Raw genomic sequence first — 23,623 nt, 5'->3', positions numbered from 1 at the left:
AGCAATTTTTATCAGCAGTGAAGACGGGAAGTCGTAAATTTTTATTACATCTTTCAATGTGAGATAAAATAAAAATGTGATGACTAACTAATTTGTTTAAGATAAGAGAAACCTAATACATGTCATGTTTATTGGAAATTATTATGTCATGTTTATTGGAAATACTGGACATCATTTAGCAGGTGCAAATCCTACCCTGTCGCCCAATTTCCTATGAAATTAAAATGGTGAATGTTTTTAAGTTCCATTTATTTTTTCGGGCATGCGTATTTACGAGGTTCACGAGGTTTTGAACTTACAATAAATACCTCTAAAAACAATTCTGACAAGATTTTTATTACAGTTCCAGCTAATTTAAATCATAAAAAGAAACGTAAAAAAGAAGATAAACAGAACTGTAATTTAGTCCAGAGAAATTAATATATTTTTGTGCCAACAAAAATGAGATTTTTCAACCAAATGTTTCACATATGATGTGCAAAATAATTTTGAATTGGTTTCTGCTAATGAGCTTGCTTTTTTTGTCATTAAAGTAGAAAATTTTTTAAAATTTATTCTTTATAATCATTATCGTCCAGTTCTCGTCTTATTATTTTCACTGTACTAATATTCGTCGACTAATTTACAATGATTAATGCGATGTTAAACCATTTTATCGTTAGCGGCTTCTGGAGTGTCTGAGACATATCTAATTTCATTGATAAAATGCACAGTCCCACCGATTTCTACTTGAACCATACTTTTTATTTTTGTAAAAATTTTTCTTGCTAACCCATTTCGTTACCTGGATATTTAGAAACAGATATTTAGAAGTCCAGAATACGAAGTTTTCGGCTGTAGGTATTAAGAATTTTTATAATTTATTTTTTATAACCAAGCTAACTTAAATCTAAAAAATATCATAAAATTTTGTAAAATTATAAAGAAGTGATCTTCGCAAGAGAAAAGCATGGTTTTTATTGATAGGTGCATACTTCTTTTTTACGATTCTTTTTACGATTTAAATTAGCTGGAACTGTAATAAAAATCTTGTCAGAATTGTTTTTAGAGGTATTTACGCACCAAGGAATAAAACACCACTTATTTGGTTTCAATTTTACTAATTAAATACGTAAAGAACTGCACACATTCAAATACACTTCGTAAATAAGTATACAAAACTAGTCGTCGATCAAAGACGATACGACTGCTGACGTCACAGACCGTAGCCTCGCTGCAGGTACCGTTTTTCTAGCCTCCAAAAAAATCCACATTACGAACTCATTTATCTTAAAAAATATACATTTTTAAACAGTTTTATTATTGCTACATTTTTATATACCTTATAATCTATTGAATTTAACTATATTTAAAAATTAGTGAACATCCCTATTTTTTGTAATTAAATAAACCTACAAAGCCGTGTTTTTATTTACAGCTTTTACAAGAGATATTCGGATAATTCAAAAAACAAAATCTTAGGGATGCCTCCGAGTTAATACGAAAGGAGTACGGAACAAAATCAGCCCTTCAATCTTTCCACAGAATTTTTTAAAGTTAGGAGAAAATACAACGCTTCCATTCACCCCGTATAAGGCCATCTCAGCAAAAAAATTTTGTTACCGGAATAATAACAAACGACATCAATACACGTACCTACAAACTGATGCAAGAATCTTGAAAATCGGAGTAAAAAGATTTTTAGTGGCGGAATTTTGTGCCGGTGAGTGTAGAAATATTTTTTAGAAATTCATTACGTGACAGCTGATACAGTTTTTATATCCAAGTTGCAATTTCATTTATTCTCTTACCTTATTTAGAAGATGCACTTTGGTGGTTGTATTATTTGCATCACCTGAATGCTTCACCAATAAGGCCACCAATCTCACGTAAGCGTCTAAGGTTTGATAGCACTTCGGCCTCAATAATGATACATTTGTGGTCGATTTTTCCGCAAGGACTCTGTACACGGTTTCAACGCAAAGTTGCGTCGAAAGTCGAAAAAACCTCGTAATTAAGTCGTCAGTCTTTAGGATGCCGTAGACGTTCATTTGGTGGACGAAAACACTAAAAGCTTTGGTAGAATCTCGACCCTGGTTCTGGCCGTGATAAAAAGAAATCCATTCTCGAAGAAGGTGATCAGTTTTCTCTACTAGACCTGGAGGATCTTCATAATTCGGCGCTCTCACCTGTAAGTTAAAAGATTTTATTTTAAAAGGACAAAAATGTTAACTTTTACAAAAATTTGTTTTTTTTATTATCTCCCTTTATTGACAATCAGATATAAAACAAACATCTATAAGTCAATTTGTTGGTCTTACATTAAATTAATTATTGTAAATGTGGTGACATGGAGAGGTAAACATCCAGCGATGTTTCCTCAGTTACCTCTTAGGTCGGATGGCCAGCTTCTTCTGAATCTTCTATTGTGGACAGGTTGCAGTAGTGGATGAAGTAATGGATTAGGATGGTCTTCTAGTTTGTTGTGGTGGTTTCTGTTGTTTTCTCGGATGACTTCGGTTACATATGGAATTTTTAGATCAGTGTGTAGAGTTTGGTTTGATACATACCATGGTGCAATAATTATTGCTCGAAGTATCTTGGATTGCGCTCTCTGGATAATCACGGTATTGGATTTGCTAGCACAGCCCCACAGTTCAATGCCATAAGTCCAGATTGGCTTTATCATTGCTTTATATATTATCAATTTGTTTTCTATTGAAAGGTGCGATTTTCTTCCGATGAGCCAGTAAAGTTCTTTGGTTTTTAGGTCAAATTGCATTCTTTTCTTTGTTATATGGTGTTTCCAGTTGAGTTTACTGTCAAAGTGTAGCCCTAGATATTTGACTTGATTACTTTGTGGTATTTTTATTTGATTGATGGTTACTGGTGGGCAGGCTCCAGTCCGGAGAGTGAATGTTATATGGGATGATTTTGTTTCGTTTACCTTAAACTTCCACTTCTTCAGCCATATTTCAAGTGAGTTTAGATGCTCTTGGAGATTTTGTGTTGCTGCAATAGGATCGTCATGCTTGGCAAAAATAGCAATGTCGTCTGCAAATGTCCCGATTGTTGTTTTATCATTTGTAGGCAAGTCATATGTATATAGTATGTACAATAATGGCCCTAGTATGCTCCCTTGTGGTACGCCAGAGTGAATAGCCTTGTATTCCGAGACTTCTTCATTAACTTTTACTTTAAACTGCCGTTCGTGAAGGTAAGCTTTCAGTAGGTTGTAGTAACTTGCTGGGAGAATTTTTTTTATTTTGCATAACAAGCCTGGATGCCAGGCTTTGTCAAAAGCCTGACTGATGTCTATAAAGGCTGCTGTGCAGTACTGCTAGTTTTCAAGTGACTGGTTGATGGCGTTGACTATGCGATGGCATTGTTGTATTACTGAATGGCTTTGTCGAAATCCGAACTGATGATCTGGGATCCAATTTTGTGGATTTATTTCTGCATTTATTTTGTTTAGGATAAGTCTTTCAAGCAACTTGGAGATTGTTGGTAATAAGCTGATAGGCCTATATGATGAGACATCTAGAGGGTTTTTGTCAGGCTTTGGTATCATAATTATTTGTCCAATTTTGAGTGCTTTGGGCCAATAGTCACATCTGAGTATTGCATTGAATATGTGCAGTAGTTTAACTATGCCCTTTTTGGGTATTTCTTTTAGCATTACAAAAAATTTCTGATCTGATTTCTTTTCTTTCTGTAAGATGGGTACCGTGTTTGCTCACAATCGACTACAAACATTGTTCAGACGCAACATAAACGAGCTGTTGTCCCGTTTCGTAACCGTGGACGAAACTCAACTCGAATCCACTTCAACACACCGGAGGCCAAATAGCAGTCAATTCAGTGGGTTTCTCGGGGTGAATCAGCTCCAAAGAAGGGAAAGGTAGGTTTGTCAGCTAATAAAGTCATGGGGACCGCTTTTTTGGGATGCACGAGGTATAATCCACATTAACTACTTTAAAGGGAGTAATTAAAGGGGGTATATTACAATATTACAATGGATCCGATAGAAAGGCGAAAAAAGGAAGGTCCAGAACGAGATGGTTGGATGACGTGGAAGACGACCTGATAACCATGAACATAAGACAATTGAGAAGAAGGGCACAAGAGAGATCTAAATGGAAGGACATAGCCAGAGAGACAAAGACTCATTAAGGCTTATGATGCCGAAAGAAGAAGAAACATTGTCATGGCTGTCATGGAAAATATTCGGTAAACTTTTTAAATATTTAGATGAAGGCATTTGATATTTAATTTCGATTCAGAGATCATTACCATCTTTCTATGGACCATTTCGAACTCTTTTGTTCTCTTCAGGAAAGCATGTAATGATGCTCTGAATCGAAAATAGACACTTTTGCCCGGTATGCCAATTACAACAAATAATTAACATTTAGACGCTATAGCGACCTCTATTAAAGAAACGACGAAACCCAAGCGACTCCATTTTCAAACAAATAAATAATTTAAAAATAAAATCTTTGGATTTCTTAATTTGGAAACAGATTCTCTCTTCTACCTATTCCTTATCCTTCTAAAATTTGCAAGGAATAAAGGGTGATGGATGCAGAGACATGAGGAGTCTACATAGTTGCACTCCTCAACACATCAATTCACCGAGACAAAGATCAACAAATCCGTCTCCTAGTACTCAATACGTGAGTAACCAGAGATCATTACCATCTTTCTATGGACCATTTCGAACTTTTGTCCTCTTCAGGAAAGCATGTAATGATGCTCTGAATCGAAAATAGACACTTTTGCCCGGTATGCCAATTACAAGAAATAATTAACATTTAGATGCTATAGCGACCTCTATTAAAGAAACGACGAAACCCAAGCGACTCCATTTTCAAACAAATAAATAATTTAAAAATAAAATCTTTGGATTTCTTAATTCGGAAACACATTCTCTCTTCTACCTATTCCCCATCCTTCTAAAATTTGCAAGGAATAAAGGGTGATAAATGCAGAGACATGGGGAGTCTACATAGTTGCACTCCACAACACATCAATTCACCGAGGCAAAGATTAACAAATCCGTCTCCTAGTACTCAATACGTGAGTAAAACCGTAGGTAGATAAAGGCATTTGATATTTAATTTCGATTCAGAGATCATTACCATCTTTCTATGGACCATTTCGAACTTTTGTCCTCTTCAGGAAAGCATGTAATGATGCTCTGAATCGAAAATAGACACCTTTGCCCGGTATGCCAATTACAAGAAATAATTAACATTTAGACGCTATAGCGACCTCTATTAAAGGAACGACGAAATCCCAGCGACTCCATTTTCAAACAAATAAATAATTTAAAAATAAAATCTTTGGATTTCGTAATTTGGAAACAGATTCTCTCTTCTACCTATTTCCCATCCTTCTAAAATTTGCAAGGAATTTCCTTGCAAGGAGTTTGCTGTTTCCGAATTAAGAAATCCAAAGATTTTATTTTTAAATTATTTATTTGAACATGGAGCCGCTTGGGTTTCGTCGTTTCTTTAATAGAGGTCGCTATAGCGTCTAAATGTTAATTATTTCTTGTATACCGGGCAAATGTGTCTATTTTCGATTCAGAGCATCATTACATGCTTTCCTGAAGAGAACAAAAGTTCGAAATGGTCCATAGAAAGATGGTAATGATCTCTGAATCGAAATTAAATATCAAATGCCTTTATCTACCTACGGTTACTCACGTATTGAGTACTTACAGACGGATTTGTTGATCTTTGCCTCGGTGAATTAATGTGTTGAGGAGTGCAACTATGTAGACTCCTCATGTCTCTGCATCCATCACCCTTTATTCCTTGCAAATTTTAGAAGGATGGGGAATAGGTAGAAGAGAGAATCTGTTTCCAAATTAAGAAATCCAAAGATTTTATTTTTAAATTATTTATTTGTTTGAAAATGGAGTCGCTTGGGTTTCGTCGTTTCTTTAATAGAGGTCGCTATAGCATCTAAATGTTAATTATTTCTTGTAATTGGCATACCGGGCAAAAGTGTCTATTTTCGATTCAGAGCATCATTACATGCTTTCCTGAAGAGAACAAAAGTTCGAAATGGTCCATAGAAAGATGGTAATGATCTCTGAATCGAAATTAAATATCAAATGCCTTTATCTACCTACGGTTACTCACGTATTGAGTACTTACAGACGGATTTGTTGATCTTTGCCTCGGTGAATTAATGTGTTGAGGAGTGCAACTATGTAGACTCCTCATGTCTCTGCATCCATCACCCTTTATTCCTTGCAAATTTTAGAAGGATGGGGAATAGGTAGAAGAGAGAATCTGTTTCCAAATTAAGAAATCCAAAGATTTTATTTTTAAATTATTTATTTGTTTGAAAATGGAGTCGCTTGGGTTTCGTCGTTTCTTTAATAGAGGTCGCTATAGCATCTAAATGTTAATTATTTCTTGTAATTGGCATACCGGGCAAAAGTGTCTATTTTCGATTCAGAGCATCATTACATGCTTTCCTGAAGAGAACAAAAGTTCGAAATGGTCCATAGAAAGATGGTAATGATCTCTGAATCGAAATTAAATATCAAATGCCTTTATCTACCTACGGTTACTCACGTATTGAGTACTTACAGACGGATTTGTTGATCTTTGCCTCGGTGAATTAATGTGTTGAGGAGTGCAACTATGTAGACTCCTCATGTCTCTGCATCCATCACCCTTTATTCCTTGCAAATTTTAGAAGGATGGGGAATAGGTAGAAGAGAGAATCTGTTTCCAAATTAAGAAATCCAAAGATTTTATTTTTAAATTATTTATTTGTTTGAAAATGGAGTCGCTTGGGTTTCGTCGTTTCTTTAATAGAGGTCGCTATAGCATCTAAATGTTAATTATTTCTTGTAATTGGCATACCGGGCAAATGTGTCTATTTTCGATTCAGAGCATCATTACATGCTTTCCTGAAGACAACAAAAGTTCGAAATGGTCCATAGAAAGATGGTAATGATCTCTGAATCGAAATTAAATATCAAATGCCTTTATCTACCTACGGTTTTACTCACGTATTGAGTACTAGGAGACGGATTTGTTGATCTTTGCCTCGGTGAATTAATGTGTTGTGGAGTGCAACTATGTATACTCACCATGTCTCTGCATTCTCTATAATATAATCTCTATTTCTCTATATAATAGACTACCGCTAAGTTTAAAAAATCAAAATAACTTAAGAAAATTCCAAAAAGAGCTGAAAGAGTTTTTGTTGAATAATGAATGCATTTTACTCCTTGGAGGAATTCATCCAATAGACAGCTGGGTAGTCGCGGATATGAAAGTATTGTATTATTTCTGTTTTTTTGTATTTTAAGTGTGCAAGTGATTTGTGTAATTTTTTTATACTTTATTATGTAATATTTATTATGTAATTCTACATCGACTTACCTTCATACATGTATGACACAAAAGGTGAATAAATTATTTATTATATATTATTATTATTTATTCATCAGTATTTATTCCTTGCAAATTTTAGAAGGATGGGGAATAGGTAGAAGAGAGAATCTGTTTCCGAATTAAGAAATCCAAAGATTTTATTTTTAAATTATTTATTTCTTTGAAAATGAAGTCGCTTGGGTTTCGTCGTTTTTTTTTAAATATTATTTGTATAACATTAAAAAAATATATGTTACCTGTAGGATTCCGTTATGGATATGAACAGTGGGTCCCATTGGCGCGCGGTCTCCAAAAAATGAGCTCGGTTCGCTCTGTCTCAATGCATCCATAATATTTCCTAATCCTTCTGGTTGTGGTCTAGAATGGGTGTTAATTTTGGCTAAAATCTCAATCGTGTTGCACAAATCACTTTCAGTAACAAGTTGCCCGTTTCTAAAAACAATTAAAATAGCATATTTAAAGTTTAAGGAAAAAAAACAAGTAGTATTTTAATTTACTTTTTGATTATTTTCAATAATCAAGCCCACTTCTTCATCAAATGGTGGAAGTTAAAAGATGAGAAAGGAGATTTATTCAGGATAAAGATAGTAGAAAAAAATTGAAGGCACTCGTAGGAGTGCCGACAGGAGTGAAAACTTCTTATAGTATATAAATTACGAGCTCAATGCTTTTACCCCATCCTAAAAGAAGTGCTATACCTATATCATAATATACGATATACGCGATGCGTATGCCCTATGCTATTTATGTATACATACACATAATTTATATATGTACAAAATTTATTTCAGCGAAGTGAAGACGGTCGCAAATTCAATACTTTTTCCCCATCCAAGAAGTGCACAACGTCCCTAAAGAAATTTTCAATTCAAAAATTTATTTCGTCGAAGCGATAACGGTCGCTAATTTAATAATTTTCCCCATCCAAAAAGTGCACAACGTCCCTCAAGAAGTTTTCACTTCAAATATTTATTTTGTCGAGGCGATGATAGTCGCTAATTTAATACTTTTTCACATCGAAAAAGTGCACAACGTCCCTAAATAAGTTTCACTTCAAATATTTATTTCGTCGAAGCGATTACGGCCCTAATTCAATACTTTTCCTCCATACAAAAAGTGCACAACATCCCTAAAAAAGTTTTCACTTAAAAAATTTATTTCGTCGAAGCGATGACGGTCGCTAATTTAATAATTTTTCCTTATCCAAAAAGTGCACAACGTCCCTAAAGAAGTTTCACTTCAAATATTTATTTCGTCGAAGCGATTACGGCCCTAATTCAATACTTTTCCTCCATACAAAAAGTGCACAACATCCCTAAAAAAGTTTTCACTTCAAAAATTTATTTCGTCGAAGCGATGAAGGTTCGCTAATATAATATTTTCCCCATCCAAAAAGTGCACAAGGTCCCTAAAGAAGTTTCACTTCAAATATTTATTTCGTCGAAGCGATGACGGTCCCTAATTTAGTAATTTATCCCCACCCAAAAAGTGCACAACGTCCCTAAAGAAATTTTTGACCTCAAAAATTTATTTCGTCGAAGCGATAAAGGTGGCTAATTTAATATTTTTCCCCATCCAAAAAGTGCACAACGTCCCTCAAGAAGTTTCCACTTCAAAAATTGATTTCATCGAAACGACGACGGTCGCTAATTTTATACTTTTTTCCATCGAAAAACTGGACAACGTCCCTAAAGAAGTTTCACTTCAAATATTTATTTCGTCGAAGCGATGACGGTCCCTAATTCAATACTTTTCCCCCATCCAAAAAGTGCACAACGTCCCTAAAGAAATTTTTGACCTCAAAAATTTATTTCGTCGAAGCGATAAAGGTGGCTAATTTAATATTTTTCCCCATCCAAAAAGTGCACAACGTCCCTCAAGAAGTTTCCACTTCAAAAATTGATTTCATCGAAACGACGACGGTCGCTAATTTTATACTTTTTTCCATCGAAAAACTGGACAACGTCCCTAAAGAAGTTTCACTTCAAATATTTATTTCGTCGAAGCGATGACGGTCCCTAATTCAATACTTTTCCCCGATCCAAAAAGTGCACAACGTCCCTCAAGAAGTTTTCACTTTACAAAATTTATTTCATCGAAGCGATGACGTTCGCGATGACGGTCGATAATTTAATACTTTTTTCCATCCAAAAAGAGCACAACGTCCCTAAAGAAGTTTTCACATCAAAAATTTATTTCGCCGAAGCGATGACGGTCGCTAATTCAATACTTCTTCCCCATCTAAAAAGTGCACAACGTCTCCAAAAGAAGTTTTCACCAACAATTTATTTTGCCGAAGCGATGACGGTCGCGATGACGTTCGCTAATTCAATACTTTTTCCCTATCTAAAAAGTGCACAGCGTCCCTAAAGAAATTTTCACTTCAAAAATTTATTTCGTCGAAACGATGGCGGTCGCTAATTTAATATTTTTCCCCATCCAAAAAGTGCACAACGACCCTCAAGAAGTTTTCACTTCAAAAATTTATTTCTTCTAGGCGATGACGGTCGCAATGATGATCGCCAATTTAATACTTTTTCCCATCCAAAAAGTGCACAACCTAAAAAAGTCCCTAAAGAAGTTTTCACTTCAATACATATACATACAAAATTTATTTCGCCGAAGAGATGACGGTCGCGAAATAAATCTTTTTCCCTATCGAAAAATAGGTTTTACATTTATTTTAAATTTAAATACTTCTATACAATTTATGTATAGATACACATAATATAGATACGTACAAAATTTATTTCGTCAAAGAGATGACGGTCGCTATGACAGTCGCGAAATAAATTTTTTTTTTCCCATCCTAAAATAGGTTTTACATTTATTTTAAATTTAAATAATTCTATACAATTTATATATACATACAAATAATATATATAGCATAAGTGATGACGGTCGCGATAACGGTCGCGATGATGGTCGCGAATTCAATGCTTTTTCCCCTATCCAAAAATCGCACAACGTCCCTAAAGAAGTTTTCACTTCAAAAATAAGCTGGAAAATGGAGGGAAGTACCAATACAATTTGGAGAAATATGGCTATACCCTGTTTTTAAACTAGGAGGAGTAAACTCAAAAGACAGATTCACATCCAATAATGTCACTAGAAAAATCATCAGATTCACAGTATTTTTTGGTTAATCATGTCGGCCTTCGACAGTAATCCATAAATAATATATTATACTAACAAGTCGCTAAAGAGTTCTAAAAACAACTGTTTTTTATATAAAGGCGGACTAAAAATCTAAAAATTAAAGGAATGACCCAGAAAACACAAAAAAAGAATGTGTGTGTACTTTGTACGCACGTAAGAACTTATACTTCTATTATAATATAATCTAACTTCATATTATGATTTCAACGAAATCAATATACCTATCTTTAAACAGTTTTTTGTATTGTATTTAAATATTAAACTAATTTTAGAAAAAACAAAAAGAATACCAAAAAAAAAAAGATATGACTGTCCAGATTTGAACAAGGGACCTCTCGATCCCTAGGCGAATGCTCTACCGATCAGCTACCACCGTTTTTGTATTCAGTCGATCATTTCTCTGACATAATTACAATCACGGTGACAGATACATTAATTGAAAATAAACATTTTCAATAATACTTATTAGGAGGAAGACAAATCCACAGACATAAAAATTATAATAAATATATTTACTAAAAACACTAACAATATATTCTTTTCACGCACACCTTATTTGCGCTACATAACTTAAAATATGTAGCGACTAATACCATACTGTCGGTGTGCGCATGCGCCAGTAAATGTTAAAATTCACCCTCGTGCCTAAAGAAGTATAACTTCAAAAATCGCGAATATACTTAATTAACCTGTCAATTTTAAATGCCATTAGTCTCAAAATTTGATAAATGTCAAAAATGTGTTATAGACGCGCATATTCAGGGTCTCTTGAATAGAGTTGCCAATAAATAAGTTTTATGAAGAATAGTATACAAATAAAAACAACGGTGTAACATGCTTCAAATAAAACTGGCTTAAAGATGAGATCCAGGACAAAAGATACCTTAGGTGCACAATCTAAGAGAATAGTTCACCTCAACTGCTACAAAACTTTGTGAAGAGCAGCAGTTATTAAAATCGGAAGAGTCATGTTGGTATTTAACATTGTTAACAGATATGTACTACAAGATGAAGCTTGGCTTTTGTTAGGCATGCTATGCCACCTCCCCTTTTTTTATAAAAAGGAATTAGGATTAAACAACTTAGGTAAATTAGGGTTACCTTAGGACATTCAATTATGTCAAAATTATTTACGAAACAGAACTTTATTATTTAAATTTAATGTCATTGAGGGCCGGTTTCACCAACAACAAATAAATCAATGAACAGTTAATCGTCGATTAAAATTTATTATTCGATTATACATATTTTTATTGTGTTTCAATACAATTTGATAATTTAAAGTTAAATTGACGAATTTTCTTCGTTATCGATATTTAAAGCGAGATTAACTTGTCAATTTATTCAACGAGTAAATACTTATTTGATAAATAAATAAATCAAATGTTATTTGATGTTAGTGAAACATAGATGTATCAGTTTATTGGTCGGATAACTTTATTCATTGAATAAACTACCATTTGTCATTGGTGAAACCAGCCATTAGATATCTCATCCTTCATTACGAAATGTAAATAAAAATTAAAACATAATACATACCTATCGTCTACTATATACAACTGTAGTAACTGCGTAGCAAAAGTGGTAGCCATGTAGTTATGGCCATTCTCCATACATTGTGTAAGTGCAAGATCGTACTGGGGAACATTGACTAAACCATTTTTGATTAATGTATCGACAGCATCGAGGTTGTAACGTAGTTGATCGTCTCGGCATTCGGTTAAACATCTCGTTACCAATTTGTTGGTCCATTGTTGGCCATATAATCGTGGATCTTGAAGGGTTTTGAGAATTCTTACTATGATTTCTTTAAAACGGAGAGTAACTGGGTCATTGTCATTACTTAAAGTTGGAACAAGGCAATCTTGCAAGCTTTCTACACACTAAAATTAATATTAAATAATAGTATCATTAATAGAGAACTTGCACATTTTTTTTTCATTACATAATAATGTTCAGTTTTGTTTAAAAACGAGATTTCCAAAATTTCACGCTTCAAAAACTCATAACTTGAAAGTACAAATTTAAAATCTTCTGTGATATAAAATAGTTCAAACGACCCGTGACGTCACATAGTTGAACTTTATGGTTATATTTAGATATATTCTTCTTCTTATTCTTTAGTTTATTGGCCTCCACCTACTTGGGTATTTGGCCAGCTCATCGCCGCGGAATAAGGGAGCTCGCAAACCAAAAGCGATATCCTTACATCGCATAACACATTGCGAAAAGATACGCACTGAGTGTCACATCTGCTTTTCGGTGAACGAAATTCCACCGAAAGTCACCGAAGATTCACCGAAAACCAGATGTGACACTCAGTGCGTATCTTTCCGCAATGTATGTTATGCAATGTAGGGATATCGCTTTTGGTTTGCGAGCTCGTTAAGGGAAAATATTTATATTCCAATGACATTTATGTATGTCATTGTAATAATATATACCAGTTTCTTGAAATTGAAGTTTGATACAGTTTTTGAAGGAAAGGAAAGAAGGTTTACTATGGAAAATAAAAGAAAACACTATAAGTGTTGTTTAGTGCCATTTTATAAAAGTACAAGTTTTCTATGAATTTGAAATAGTTCTCAAACGCAATCAAACGTATTTTCTACTGACGTTTATAATGTCTAATTTAAAATTATATACAATTTTATTTACTTTGTTGGTGCAGAATGTAAACACACAACCATATGACGTCACGACTCGTTTTGGGCTAATAGCTGCAATAATTTGAATTTAGAATCGTCTTTAGGGACCAAACGGAACACAAAAACAAATTTTTTAACTTTGATACATGTTTTAAATTATGTTCTGTTGATTTATAAAATTTTTTTCGAAAATAAAATTTTATGCAAGTAACAATTTTTTTCATAAATACACTGCACCCCAAAATGAATCAATTGAAAAAGATTGATATGTTTTTGTACACACTTATGACAAATGAATGAATGGGTAAAGAAAAGTATTTTTTAAGTGTTTGACAATACTAAATTCCTAGCTGAGCGTTTTCGGCTTACAAGACCATCTTCAGAGATATGCTACAATAAAATAACTTAATATAAGTAACTAATTTTAAATATTACAATGTTTAACTTACGTAAAAAAATATATATAGTATGGTTTGTTTAGCAGTAAATGGTTGACTTCAAATAGTACCGACTATAAACATCCTGGGTTAACCGATAATAGTATAAAAGGCCCGGTTTCAGGTAAAATTTAAATATGTTTGAATGTTTGTTTTTCTATAATCTTAGCAATTGAGATAGATTTAATTTATTTTAAAACTCATTTGAAAACATTAATTTCGGGTATATAAGGCAAAGCAATATATTTTACATCCGCTTTTTGTTTTTGTTATCGTAATTATTGTAAATTTTGTGGATCCTTTGCTTTATTATAGGAGTACCGTCTAGTCAGTGTTAATAATTGTCAAAAGACCAACTCTGTATGCATCGTTTGCTTATCGCTCCGGACCGGTCTTAACAATGGGCCAAGTCAGATAAATTTAATAATATTTACGACCGCACTAATTGAAGTTAACCATTTACTGCTAAACGAACTTTACCACTACTAACCCGCGAGTAGTCGCGCCGTTAGATAGAATCTCACATTTTATCATTTTTCGCGATAACTTGATGAACAATTTTGCAATTTTGAAAAAATTTCGTAAGTGCCTTGAGGAAGGGTGTAGTCATGCGTAGCTTTTTTTTGTGGAATTTATGGCTTTGGGGAGAACCAATTAGCTTTAATAATTGTTAGAAATAATATTTCTAACATAGCAAGTAAATAAAAATACTATAAAATAAAAATTTGTTGTATATTCGACCACATCTTCATGATCAACCAACTCAACGAAAAAAAAAGTAGCCAGAGACAGAGAAATACATCTACTATTCGTCGATCTAAATAAGGCATATGATACCGTACCACTTTGTAAATTATGGCAAGTCCTGGAAAAATCCCCTATTAATATAACTTTAATAAAAGCAGTGCAATAATTCTACTACGACCTACACCTGCCACCTGTAATCAGTTGGCTTTCACCTTTCTCTTTGTGAAGACAGAGAAATCAACTCAACCACCCACATGCTCGTGGTATAGTCATATGATGCTTTGAGGTATATCTTTCTTAAATTTCACCCATCACCAGGGTTTAATATATAACACGCCAATGTAAGGCTTTTAGTCGGCATTTTAAGGGTTTTAACCCATGTATTTTTGGTGGCGTAGCATGTAGAGCTTGCTTAGAACACTGATGATGCTCTCTTTAGAGCGAAAAGGTTCTGTTTTTTAATGTGGCCCTTTATTGGGGTTTTCAAATAAATATACCTCTTACACAGAAGATCTTTTTCTTCAATTTTTGTAATTTTAGAAAAACCAAAAAAAAGGATATATGACTTTGTCCGAATTTGAACAGGGGACCTATCGATCCCTAGGCGAATGCTCTACCGATCAGCTACCACCGTTTTTGTATCCAGTCGATCATTTCTCGGACATAATTACAATCACGGTGACAGATACATTAATTGAAAATAAACATTTTCAATAATACTTATTAGGAGGAAGACAAATCGACAGACATAAAAATTATAATAAATATATTTACTAAAAACATGAATAATATATTCTTTTTACGCACACCTTATTTGCGCTATGTAACTTAAAAGATGTAGCGACTAAGCGCCAAAGAATGTAAAAATTCACCCTCGTGCCTAAAGAGGTATAACTTCAAAAATATACATACCTTTTGTACAATAGCTTGGGGAGGAGTTGAGTCCCTGTTCCTCGACATATGCAATAGACAATCCCTAATAAGCACCATACTGCTACTCATCAGAGCCTGTGCTTGCCCTAAAAGTTGCACAAATTGTTCTACATCGATGGCCAACTTTTCGTATAATATAGCTATATCGTCGGTGGGTAAGATATTCTGTGGAATCGGAAATGGAGTCGAAGAGTGAGATTGGACCTCGATGGGTGTTTGTTTTTGGATTAGCATAGTAGCATCACGTTCGTTCGGTACAAACCCCGGGATGTTTTGTCCAAATTCTTCATATACGCCCATTTGACTCTGTGAAATACCTCCTACTTTTAGTCGTATTGGCTCGGGCATCCTTTCTGCTTGATAAGTTAAAGCTATGGGATCACAGTAACGTCTAAAAGATAAAAATATCATGTAGTGAAAGGTCAAAAATTGGGTGACCTAATTTTAAGGGCAGTCATGTAAAACAAATTATTAACATCATACAATCCATATTGAACGTCTAAAAATTGTACTTGGTCTGATAGAATTACAAATGTTTGAGCAAAAGTGAGTGAGACAGAAAACATTTGGGTATCTCGAAGATAGTGCGCATAGAATTTTAACTGGAAAATTAGAAATGAAAAGAGACTGTCCCTTTCTAGACTGTGGTTGTTAGCACCCGAATAAAATCTTAATAGTATTTCTTCCGGTTTCTCTGTACGTTTTCGCCACAAAAAGAACTACTCTGAAGTCTCCTCATAATAAAAGAGAAACATCTTCAAATGAATGAAATAAAAATAGACGTCAATCACTTTTAATTACCCCCGACAATTGGTTTTGCTTTCTACAATATTATATTCTATCGTGCTATGTATTAAAAGTATAAGTCAAAAATGAAAATTTTTCATTAGAACTTTTTAAAGTCTTTTTTGCCACTGATGAAATAACTATTACAACTAAATATCAAAATGGTGATGAAATATACAATTATTAAGCCTGGTGCTTCACTTTCTGGGGTCATTGAAAATATTGACTGTTTAACAAAGAACTTTAGTTCTGATGACTATGTAATTATTTCAGCAGGTTATAATGATTTTGTTTCATATAGAAATCCTAGTATAAAACATGTTAATATGAAACTAAGACAATGTACTAACATGAACATAATGTTTCTCTCTGTTCCTACGGGAAATGATCCTAATGCCAAATATATTTCAAAATTTAATAACAAATTAAGTGACTTCTTAAGTGTTTTTAATTCATATTATGAGCACTCAATCTCATTCCTAAATGTAAATAATTCATATGGGCATAGACTGAGCAACTATAGAATTTCATACCTGTTGGAGAATCAAATAAAACATTTTAAAAATAATAAAAATTTGATATTTATTCAGTTAAAAAATACAACACCACCCAATGAACATAATTCAGAAAGCATAATTGTTTTAGATGATCTTGGTGAAAATTGTTGCACTTTTACAAGACCAGAAAAAGATTTGGATTTTCAGTTAACGCCAATAATACAACTTCAGACTTAGAAACTGACAAGTCAGAATCTTCTTTTAATTTAACTTTTCTCTTATTTAATACTCAGTCAGCTAGAAATAAAATTGATGATTTATTTTTAATGTTAGAATATAATGACTTTCCCAGTGTTCTGTTATTGACTGAACACTGGCTAGAAGAAAATGAATACTTGTATATTCCCGAGTATTCCATGATTTCACATTTTTGTAGAACAAACTTTATACATGGGGGTACTGCTATTTTAGTACACAACTCTCTATTGCAAGAACTGGCTTTTGTTCAGATAAATTATGAGGATCTTATTGAAGAAAAACAATTTGAATTTTCAGTTGCACAAATAACAAATTTTGATATCTATATTATTTGCATCTACAGATCTCCAACAACCAGTGTCCAGATTTTTTTGGAAAGGCTGGAGAACTTGTTGTTGAGGATTCCAAAGTTTAGTCAAATAATCCTGACGGGTGATTTTAATATTGACTTTCTGAACTATGATTGCAATGAAGTAAAGAAAATAAAAATCTTACTCACTTGTTTTAATTTAAAAATGCATGTTAATGAAGCAACACGTGTCACTAAATTGTCTCAAACTCTAATAGATTATTTCTGTTCTAACTTTGAGAAGGATTATGTTCAATGTATTGTATTTGACCCCAATCTGTCAGACCATAAGGCAGTTGTTGCTTCTATCAAAATTAAGAAATTTAGTAAAGGTAAAGATAGTGTAAATAAATTTAAAATTGGTCGCCTGTATAGTAAATCTAACTTTGGTAAATTTAGATTAAAGTGCGAGAGTCTTGACTGGTATTCTCTCCTATCATAATCGTCTGAGCCATTTAAATCATTTCATAATACAATATGTGAATTTTTTGAAAGGTCTTTTCCTAAACAAAAGATTAAAATTAAAAATAGAAAACCTTGGATTACAAATGGCATTAAAAATTCCTGCAAAACCATGAGATCGCTCCATTATATCAAAAAATATTACCAAGATGAATGGTTTGTTACCTATTATAATCAATATAAAAAGATATACAGAAATGTTATTAAAACTGCAAAAGAAAACTGCTACAAGCATAGAATAGAAAACTCCTCAAATGTAACTAGGGAAACTTGGTCTATAATAAATGAATTAAGGGGTAAACACAGATCAGGTAATAGTCATCACACTCCACTTCCAAATGACTGTAATGAATTTTACTGTAGCATAGCCGAAACTTCACAGCACAGTTGAGACATGGTACAGATCCTTTGTCATATCTGAAGAAAACAGAAGTTATGTGTCCCTTCATAATTTATGATACTAATGTTGAGGAATTGAAAGAGATATTTAAATCAATCAGAAACAAGAACTCTTCGGGTTATGATGACATCTCTATAAGAGTTTTCAATAATCTACCAAACTCTGCTTTGGATGTTTTATCTATTTTAATTAATGACAGTTTTAATGCTGGCACATTTCCCGATTTCCTGAAGATAAATGTTGTAATTCCATTGCACAAGGGTGGAGATCACATAAACCCTTCCAATTACAGGCCAATTTCTCTGATACCTACGTTGGCAAAAATAATAGAGAAAATTGTTAAAGCAAGATTAATACAATTTTTAGAGGTTAACCAACTACTAAGTCCGAAACAGTTTGGTTTCCGTGGTAACACTGGCACGACCGACGCGATTTTCAGTTTTTTAGAGATAGCTTACAATAATATTAATTTAGGCGAGATGGTTGCGGCAGTGTTCTGTGATTTAACGAAGGCTTTTGACTGTGTCAATCATGGTTTGCTGCTGCAGAAGCTTAAACACTACGGAATTAAAGATAAGTCACTGAGTTGGATGGAGTCATATTTGTCGGGTAGGAGTCAGTTTGTTAGAACAGACTGTGACTCTGACTTGATGAATGTAACTTGGGGAGTGCCCCAAGGCTCGGTATTGGGACCAGTTCTGTTTTTGGTATATATAAACGATTTAGCCTACCTTGATGTATCTGCTCATTTCACCCTTTATGCAGATGATACCACTCTTATATGGCATGCTAAAGATTTGAATGTCTTACGCCAATCTGTAGGTAGGGAACTCTTGATGATTGGAAATTGGTGCACGGCGAACTTTTTGACATTAAACACTTCTAAAACCAAGCTTCTGTGTTTTAAACATGTTATGCCTGAATTACATCTGGAACTTGAACCTCAGCTGTCCGTCAGGTTTCTTGGCCTGAATATTGATCCTGACCTTAAATTTAAATCGCATATCGAAGCCTTGAATTCAAAACTTGCATCTGGATGCTATGCAATACGGTCGACTAGAAGGGAGCTTGGTTTTGCCCAAGCAAGAACTGTGTACTTTGCACTAGTAGAGTCACATCTTAGATTCGCAATTCAGTTTTGGGGAGCGTGTAGTCAGGAGCTTTTCAGTAGTGTGTTTTTGCTTCAAAAAAAGGCAGTACGCCTGTTGTGCCAGGTAAATTCTAGAGAAACGTGTAAACCTTTATTTATTAAACACAGTATCCTTACACTTGTATCTCTTTTCATTTTGGAAACGGCAAGCATTATTTTTAAGAATAAACATCTATATGAAAATTATAATCGATCTGGACGATTTGCTAGCAATTTAGCTTTGATTACACCTAGAAGCACACTAGTCAAAGACTCATTTATTTTTAACGGCATCAAAATTTTTAATAAACTACCTAGTGAAATAAAAAATTTGGAAACTATTAGAAAGTTTAGAAATTCATTAGATATACTGCTCGCTAAGAGGGCCTATTATGATCTGACAGAATTTTTTAAGGACCATTGGAGCTGATGTATTTGTGATCTTGTGTATATTTACAGCTTGTAGTTTGTTTGTTTTTTATTTTTGACAATACTACATATTTTGTAGTTGTTATATAATGTAAATGTGTTATGTGTTATATTTTATATTTAGTCATATTTTAATTTAATTTATTTATTTAAAACTCTTAAACAGTGTTTGTCAACAAGATTTTTTCTTTGACAATAAACATATATTCTCTCTCTCTCTCTATGATTCATAAATTAGTAATTAAATATTTTACTTTCTACTTTGGTAATACCTTATTAATTATATAATTCAAAATATAGAAGAATTCCGAAAAATCTTTTTTATGACTTATACTCTTAGTACATAGCACATATATACAGGGTGTCCCCGAAAATAGTGCGTTCCTTTAAGGTATGGATATAATACACAATGTAGAACAGAAAAGTCCTATAACATTTTTTTCTAAAGTTAACCGATTCCAAAAAAAAATTACATTGTTCCCCATATAAGCGAACTTTTATTTTCATAAAATTTAAAAATTTTGCATCACTGTATAAGAACTGTTAGTGATCTAGGTTATTGACACCATAAAAATGTATGTCAGACAGTTACACCTGCAAAATAATTATGCCACCCCATTTTTGAAAATAACAAAACAAGAATTTGTTTGTTTAGGATGAAGACAGGGTTTAATGTAAATACTAAAAGCTAATGCTGCAACTATTTTTGAATCGTGATTGTCTATGTTTAGATTTTTGAATACATAGTTGTCAGATTTCAATTTGCACACCAAAATGTATTTTGGTTTTTTGGCCAAACGGTTGAATTTAGAAAAAAAATGTTATAATACTTTTTTGCTCTACATGGTACGCCCGGTTTCATAATCAACTTAAAGTGAACATTAACTAAAGTTCACTTTAACGTTGACATTTACCCATATGAATTGCATTGATAAAGGTACCAACTTAAAATTTAAAGTCCACATTAACTGATTATGAAACCGAGCGTAAGGAACGCACTATTTTCGGGTATATGCAAATCATCATCAGGTCTCGATACAGTAAACTTAAATACTACAATTACAAAAAACCAAAAGACTGGAGAAGATAAAAACTGGTAGAGGGGTGCGGCAGTGAGATACTTTGTCGCTAAAAATATTTATAACAGTCATGGAGTATGATCATTTAAACGAATTGTTTAGACCAGTGGTTCTCAATCTTTTTGAGTCATGTATCACAAAATACTTTTTATTTTTTTTTTTTTTTGGTGCCACCTAAGTGAGGTAATCTAGCTAGGTAACCTAATTAACTATAATAGTGGTGCTGGAATGGCTTACATAAAAATTTTATGGGGGTTTCGTTCGTTTGAACCCCCAAATTTTTGTGTACGTTCCAGTTAAACTATTATTGCGGTAACATTAGTCAAACACAGTGTTTTGAAAACTTGTTTGTCCTTTGGCTTTTTTCGGTTTGGCACCTTTTATCGAGATGTGGCTTCCTGTTTAATATGGTTCAAAATATACCTAAAAATGTAAATTATAAATAATAATTACCAGGTCTCTATAATCGTAGTTAACCATATACAAATATGTGGTGGATTTGACAAATATTCAAAATATCTCGAAAAAACTGGCTTTTCGAGAAAGTACTAAGAGGCAAAAAAGTTTTAAAAACATTGTGTTTAACTAATAGTACTACAATAATAATTTAATAGGAACATACACAAAAGTTTAGGGGGGTTTAACGGAACAAAACCCCCATAAAATTTTTATGGGGTGCACAAATTTCACTACATTTTTTTTAAGATGTTCCTGCCATAAGAATGCCACATGTCCATTTTCAATAAAAAATCTCTAATAGTTTTCGATATATCGGAAAAAATTGATTTTCATTTTTTAACTTCAAAGGGCTGTAACTTTTTTTATGTGCACATTTGTACTAAAGTAAGTTAGGTTCAATCAACCTATTTTTGACCCTAGAATCTGTGATATAATTTATGACCAATCTTTTCGGGACACCCTGTATAACGGAGAGATCAATACTTGGAATAAGCTTAAGAAATATATACATACTAAGAAACGAGGAAGTTCGTAGACAAACCGGAGTGGAAGATGGGCGGGACATGTTGCAAGAAAAGAAGACGACAGGTGCACAAAAAAATTGCTTTAGTGCAGACCACGGGCAGACAGGCGAAGCCAGGGAAAACCCCCAACGTGATGGACCGATGACCTCAAAAGAATTATGATCAATTGGAGAACAGAGGCGCAGAACAGAAGATGGAAATATCTGGAGGAGACCTATGTTCAACAATGGACAAATCAGGGCTAATTGATGTTGAAAGAAAATAGGAACATACATTTTTATGAGAGTACCAATAATTGAATAGAAGAGCCTACAAATATCAACTGATCCAAAATGTTGTCATTGTAGTGGGCCCTGAAGGATAGAGATAGCTATACAGTGCATGTCTATCATTAATTTAGATGTACTTGTCATTTTACATAAACTTTGATTATGTTCAAATATATACTTCAGTTTACTTCAACTTTGACTTTTCAAGATTTAATATAGAAAATTGTTATTAAAAATGGTTTTCATGGATGAACAAAAGCGATCTATGCTTCAAATGTACTTTAGAAATGGCCAAAGAATTAACAAAGAATGGGTTTACTGCAATCCAGATACTTTTGAAGATTTTGTTGAAGAATTTCCCAATGTTGCAGTTCATTATGACGTCTTTAGCAGAACTATTCGTCGCGTTGTAGATGTTTATAAAGAAACGGGAAGCATAACTCACAAGCCAGGGACAGGCAGGCCTAAAGTGTGAACTGAAGAAAACATCGAGCTGATCAGAACAGTTATTGTAGATCAATCGCATAGATAACAATTCAGCATTTACATCAACAGGCAGATCTTTCATATGGAACTTGCCATCATATTCTGAAGCAAGATTTACATTTTCATCCATATCGTTTACAAGCCTTCCATGAAATCACTCTAAACGACTATCCCCAAAGGCTAACTTTCTGTGATTGGTTTCTAAACAATCTCAATAATAATAATGATGTACAGTCGAACCCACTTATTAGAATAGCCTTCGTGCCAAGCAAAAATATTCTTATAAACGGGATATTCTAATAACCGATCATTGGTGGCTAGCCGAAATAAGTGTACCAAATATATGTTATAATAGTACATACTATGTCAATATGTATATGCATGTGGTTTTAGGTCTTTTTATGTCAATAAAAATTTATAATCTATTTACAAAAATAATTACGAAACGATTAGACAACGACTTGGAATTGGGTTTTAGAAAAGACTTCTGAACAAGCGATCAACTATTGGTAATAAATAATCTTATAGAAAAATGCTGTTTCTAAAAACAGCCAAGTGTGTGGCAATGTACCAAAGAAATTTGTAGACAAAGTCAAATTATTTTATGACGTTGTCGGCAAACGATTGAATTTTCTGTGGGAAAGAGCGTTTACTCATAACACAGTAATAAAGTGTTTACTAGGTACCTGACAAACCGTAATATATATAATATACAAAACAGCAGGCTTTCGAAGCTCTTACCGACAAACCATTATACCAGGCAAATTTAAAATATTTAGGAAATTGTATGTAAAAATTTATTTGTTGACCTGAAAAAATTATTCCAAAAAGCGGTATTAGGTTATTAAACCATATTCCAATAAACGGATAAATTTATTAAAGGGTAAATGAAAACGTTTCGGGACCTCGAATTTATATTCCATAAACCGGGATATTTCTATAACCGGTACTCTAATAAGTGGGTTCGACTGTATTAGATAAAACCTTTTTTACTGACGAATGTTGGTTTCATCTTTCTGGGTACATAAATTCTCCGAATATGAGGATGTGGAGTGCAGATAACCCACATTATTTTATTGAAACGCCTTTATATTCACAGAAACTTAGGAGTTTGGGCTGCTATAAGCAAGCAACATGTTGGAGGACCCATATTTTTCATAGGGTCATAA

The 23,623-nt window shown here is 33.3% G+C and overlaps 1 protein-coding gene across 1 annotated transcript in view; it reads right to left on the bottom strand.

Moving 5' to 3' along the window:
- LOC114326439 (CCR4-NOT transcription complex subunit 1) overlaps nucleotides 1-23,623 on the bottom strand; it is a 70,985-nt gene that overhangs the window by 18,271 nt on the left and 29,091 nt on the right. Inside the window, exons 7-10 of the mRNA XM_028274810.2 lie at nucleotides 15,307-15,718; nucleotides 12,102-12,445; nucleotides 7,640-7,835; nucleotides 1,791-2,168 (exon numbers count right to left, since the gene is read on the bottom strand). Of these exons, the coding sequence (XP_028130611.2) occupies nucleotides 1,791-2,168; nucleotides 7,640-7,835; nucleotides 12,102-12,445; nucleotides 15,307-15,718 (1,330 nt within the window). The remainder of the gene's footprint in view (nucleotides 1-1,790; nucleotides 2,169-7,639; nucleotides 7,836-12,101; nucleotides 12,446-15,306; nucleotides 15,719-23,623) is intronic.

The sequence above is a fragment of the Diabrotica virgifera genome, chromosome 1, assembly GCF_917563875.1.
Source record: "Diabrotica virgifera virgifera chromosome 1, PGI_DIABVI_V3a".
NCBI lineage: Eukaryota > Metazoa > Arthropoda > Insecta > Coleoptera > Chrysomelidae > Diabrotica > Diabrotica virgifera.
This window is presented reverse-complemented; position numbering and strand designations above follow the sequence as displayed.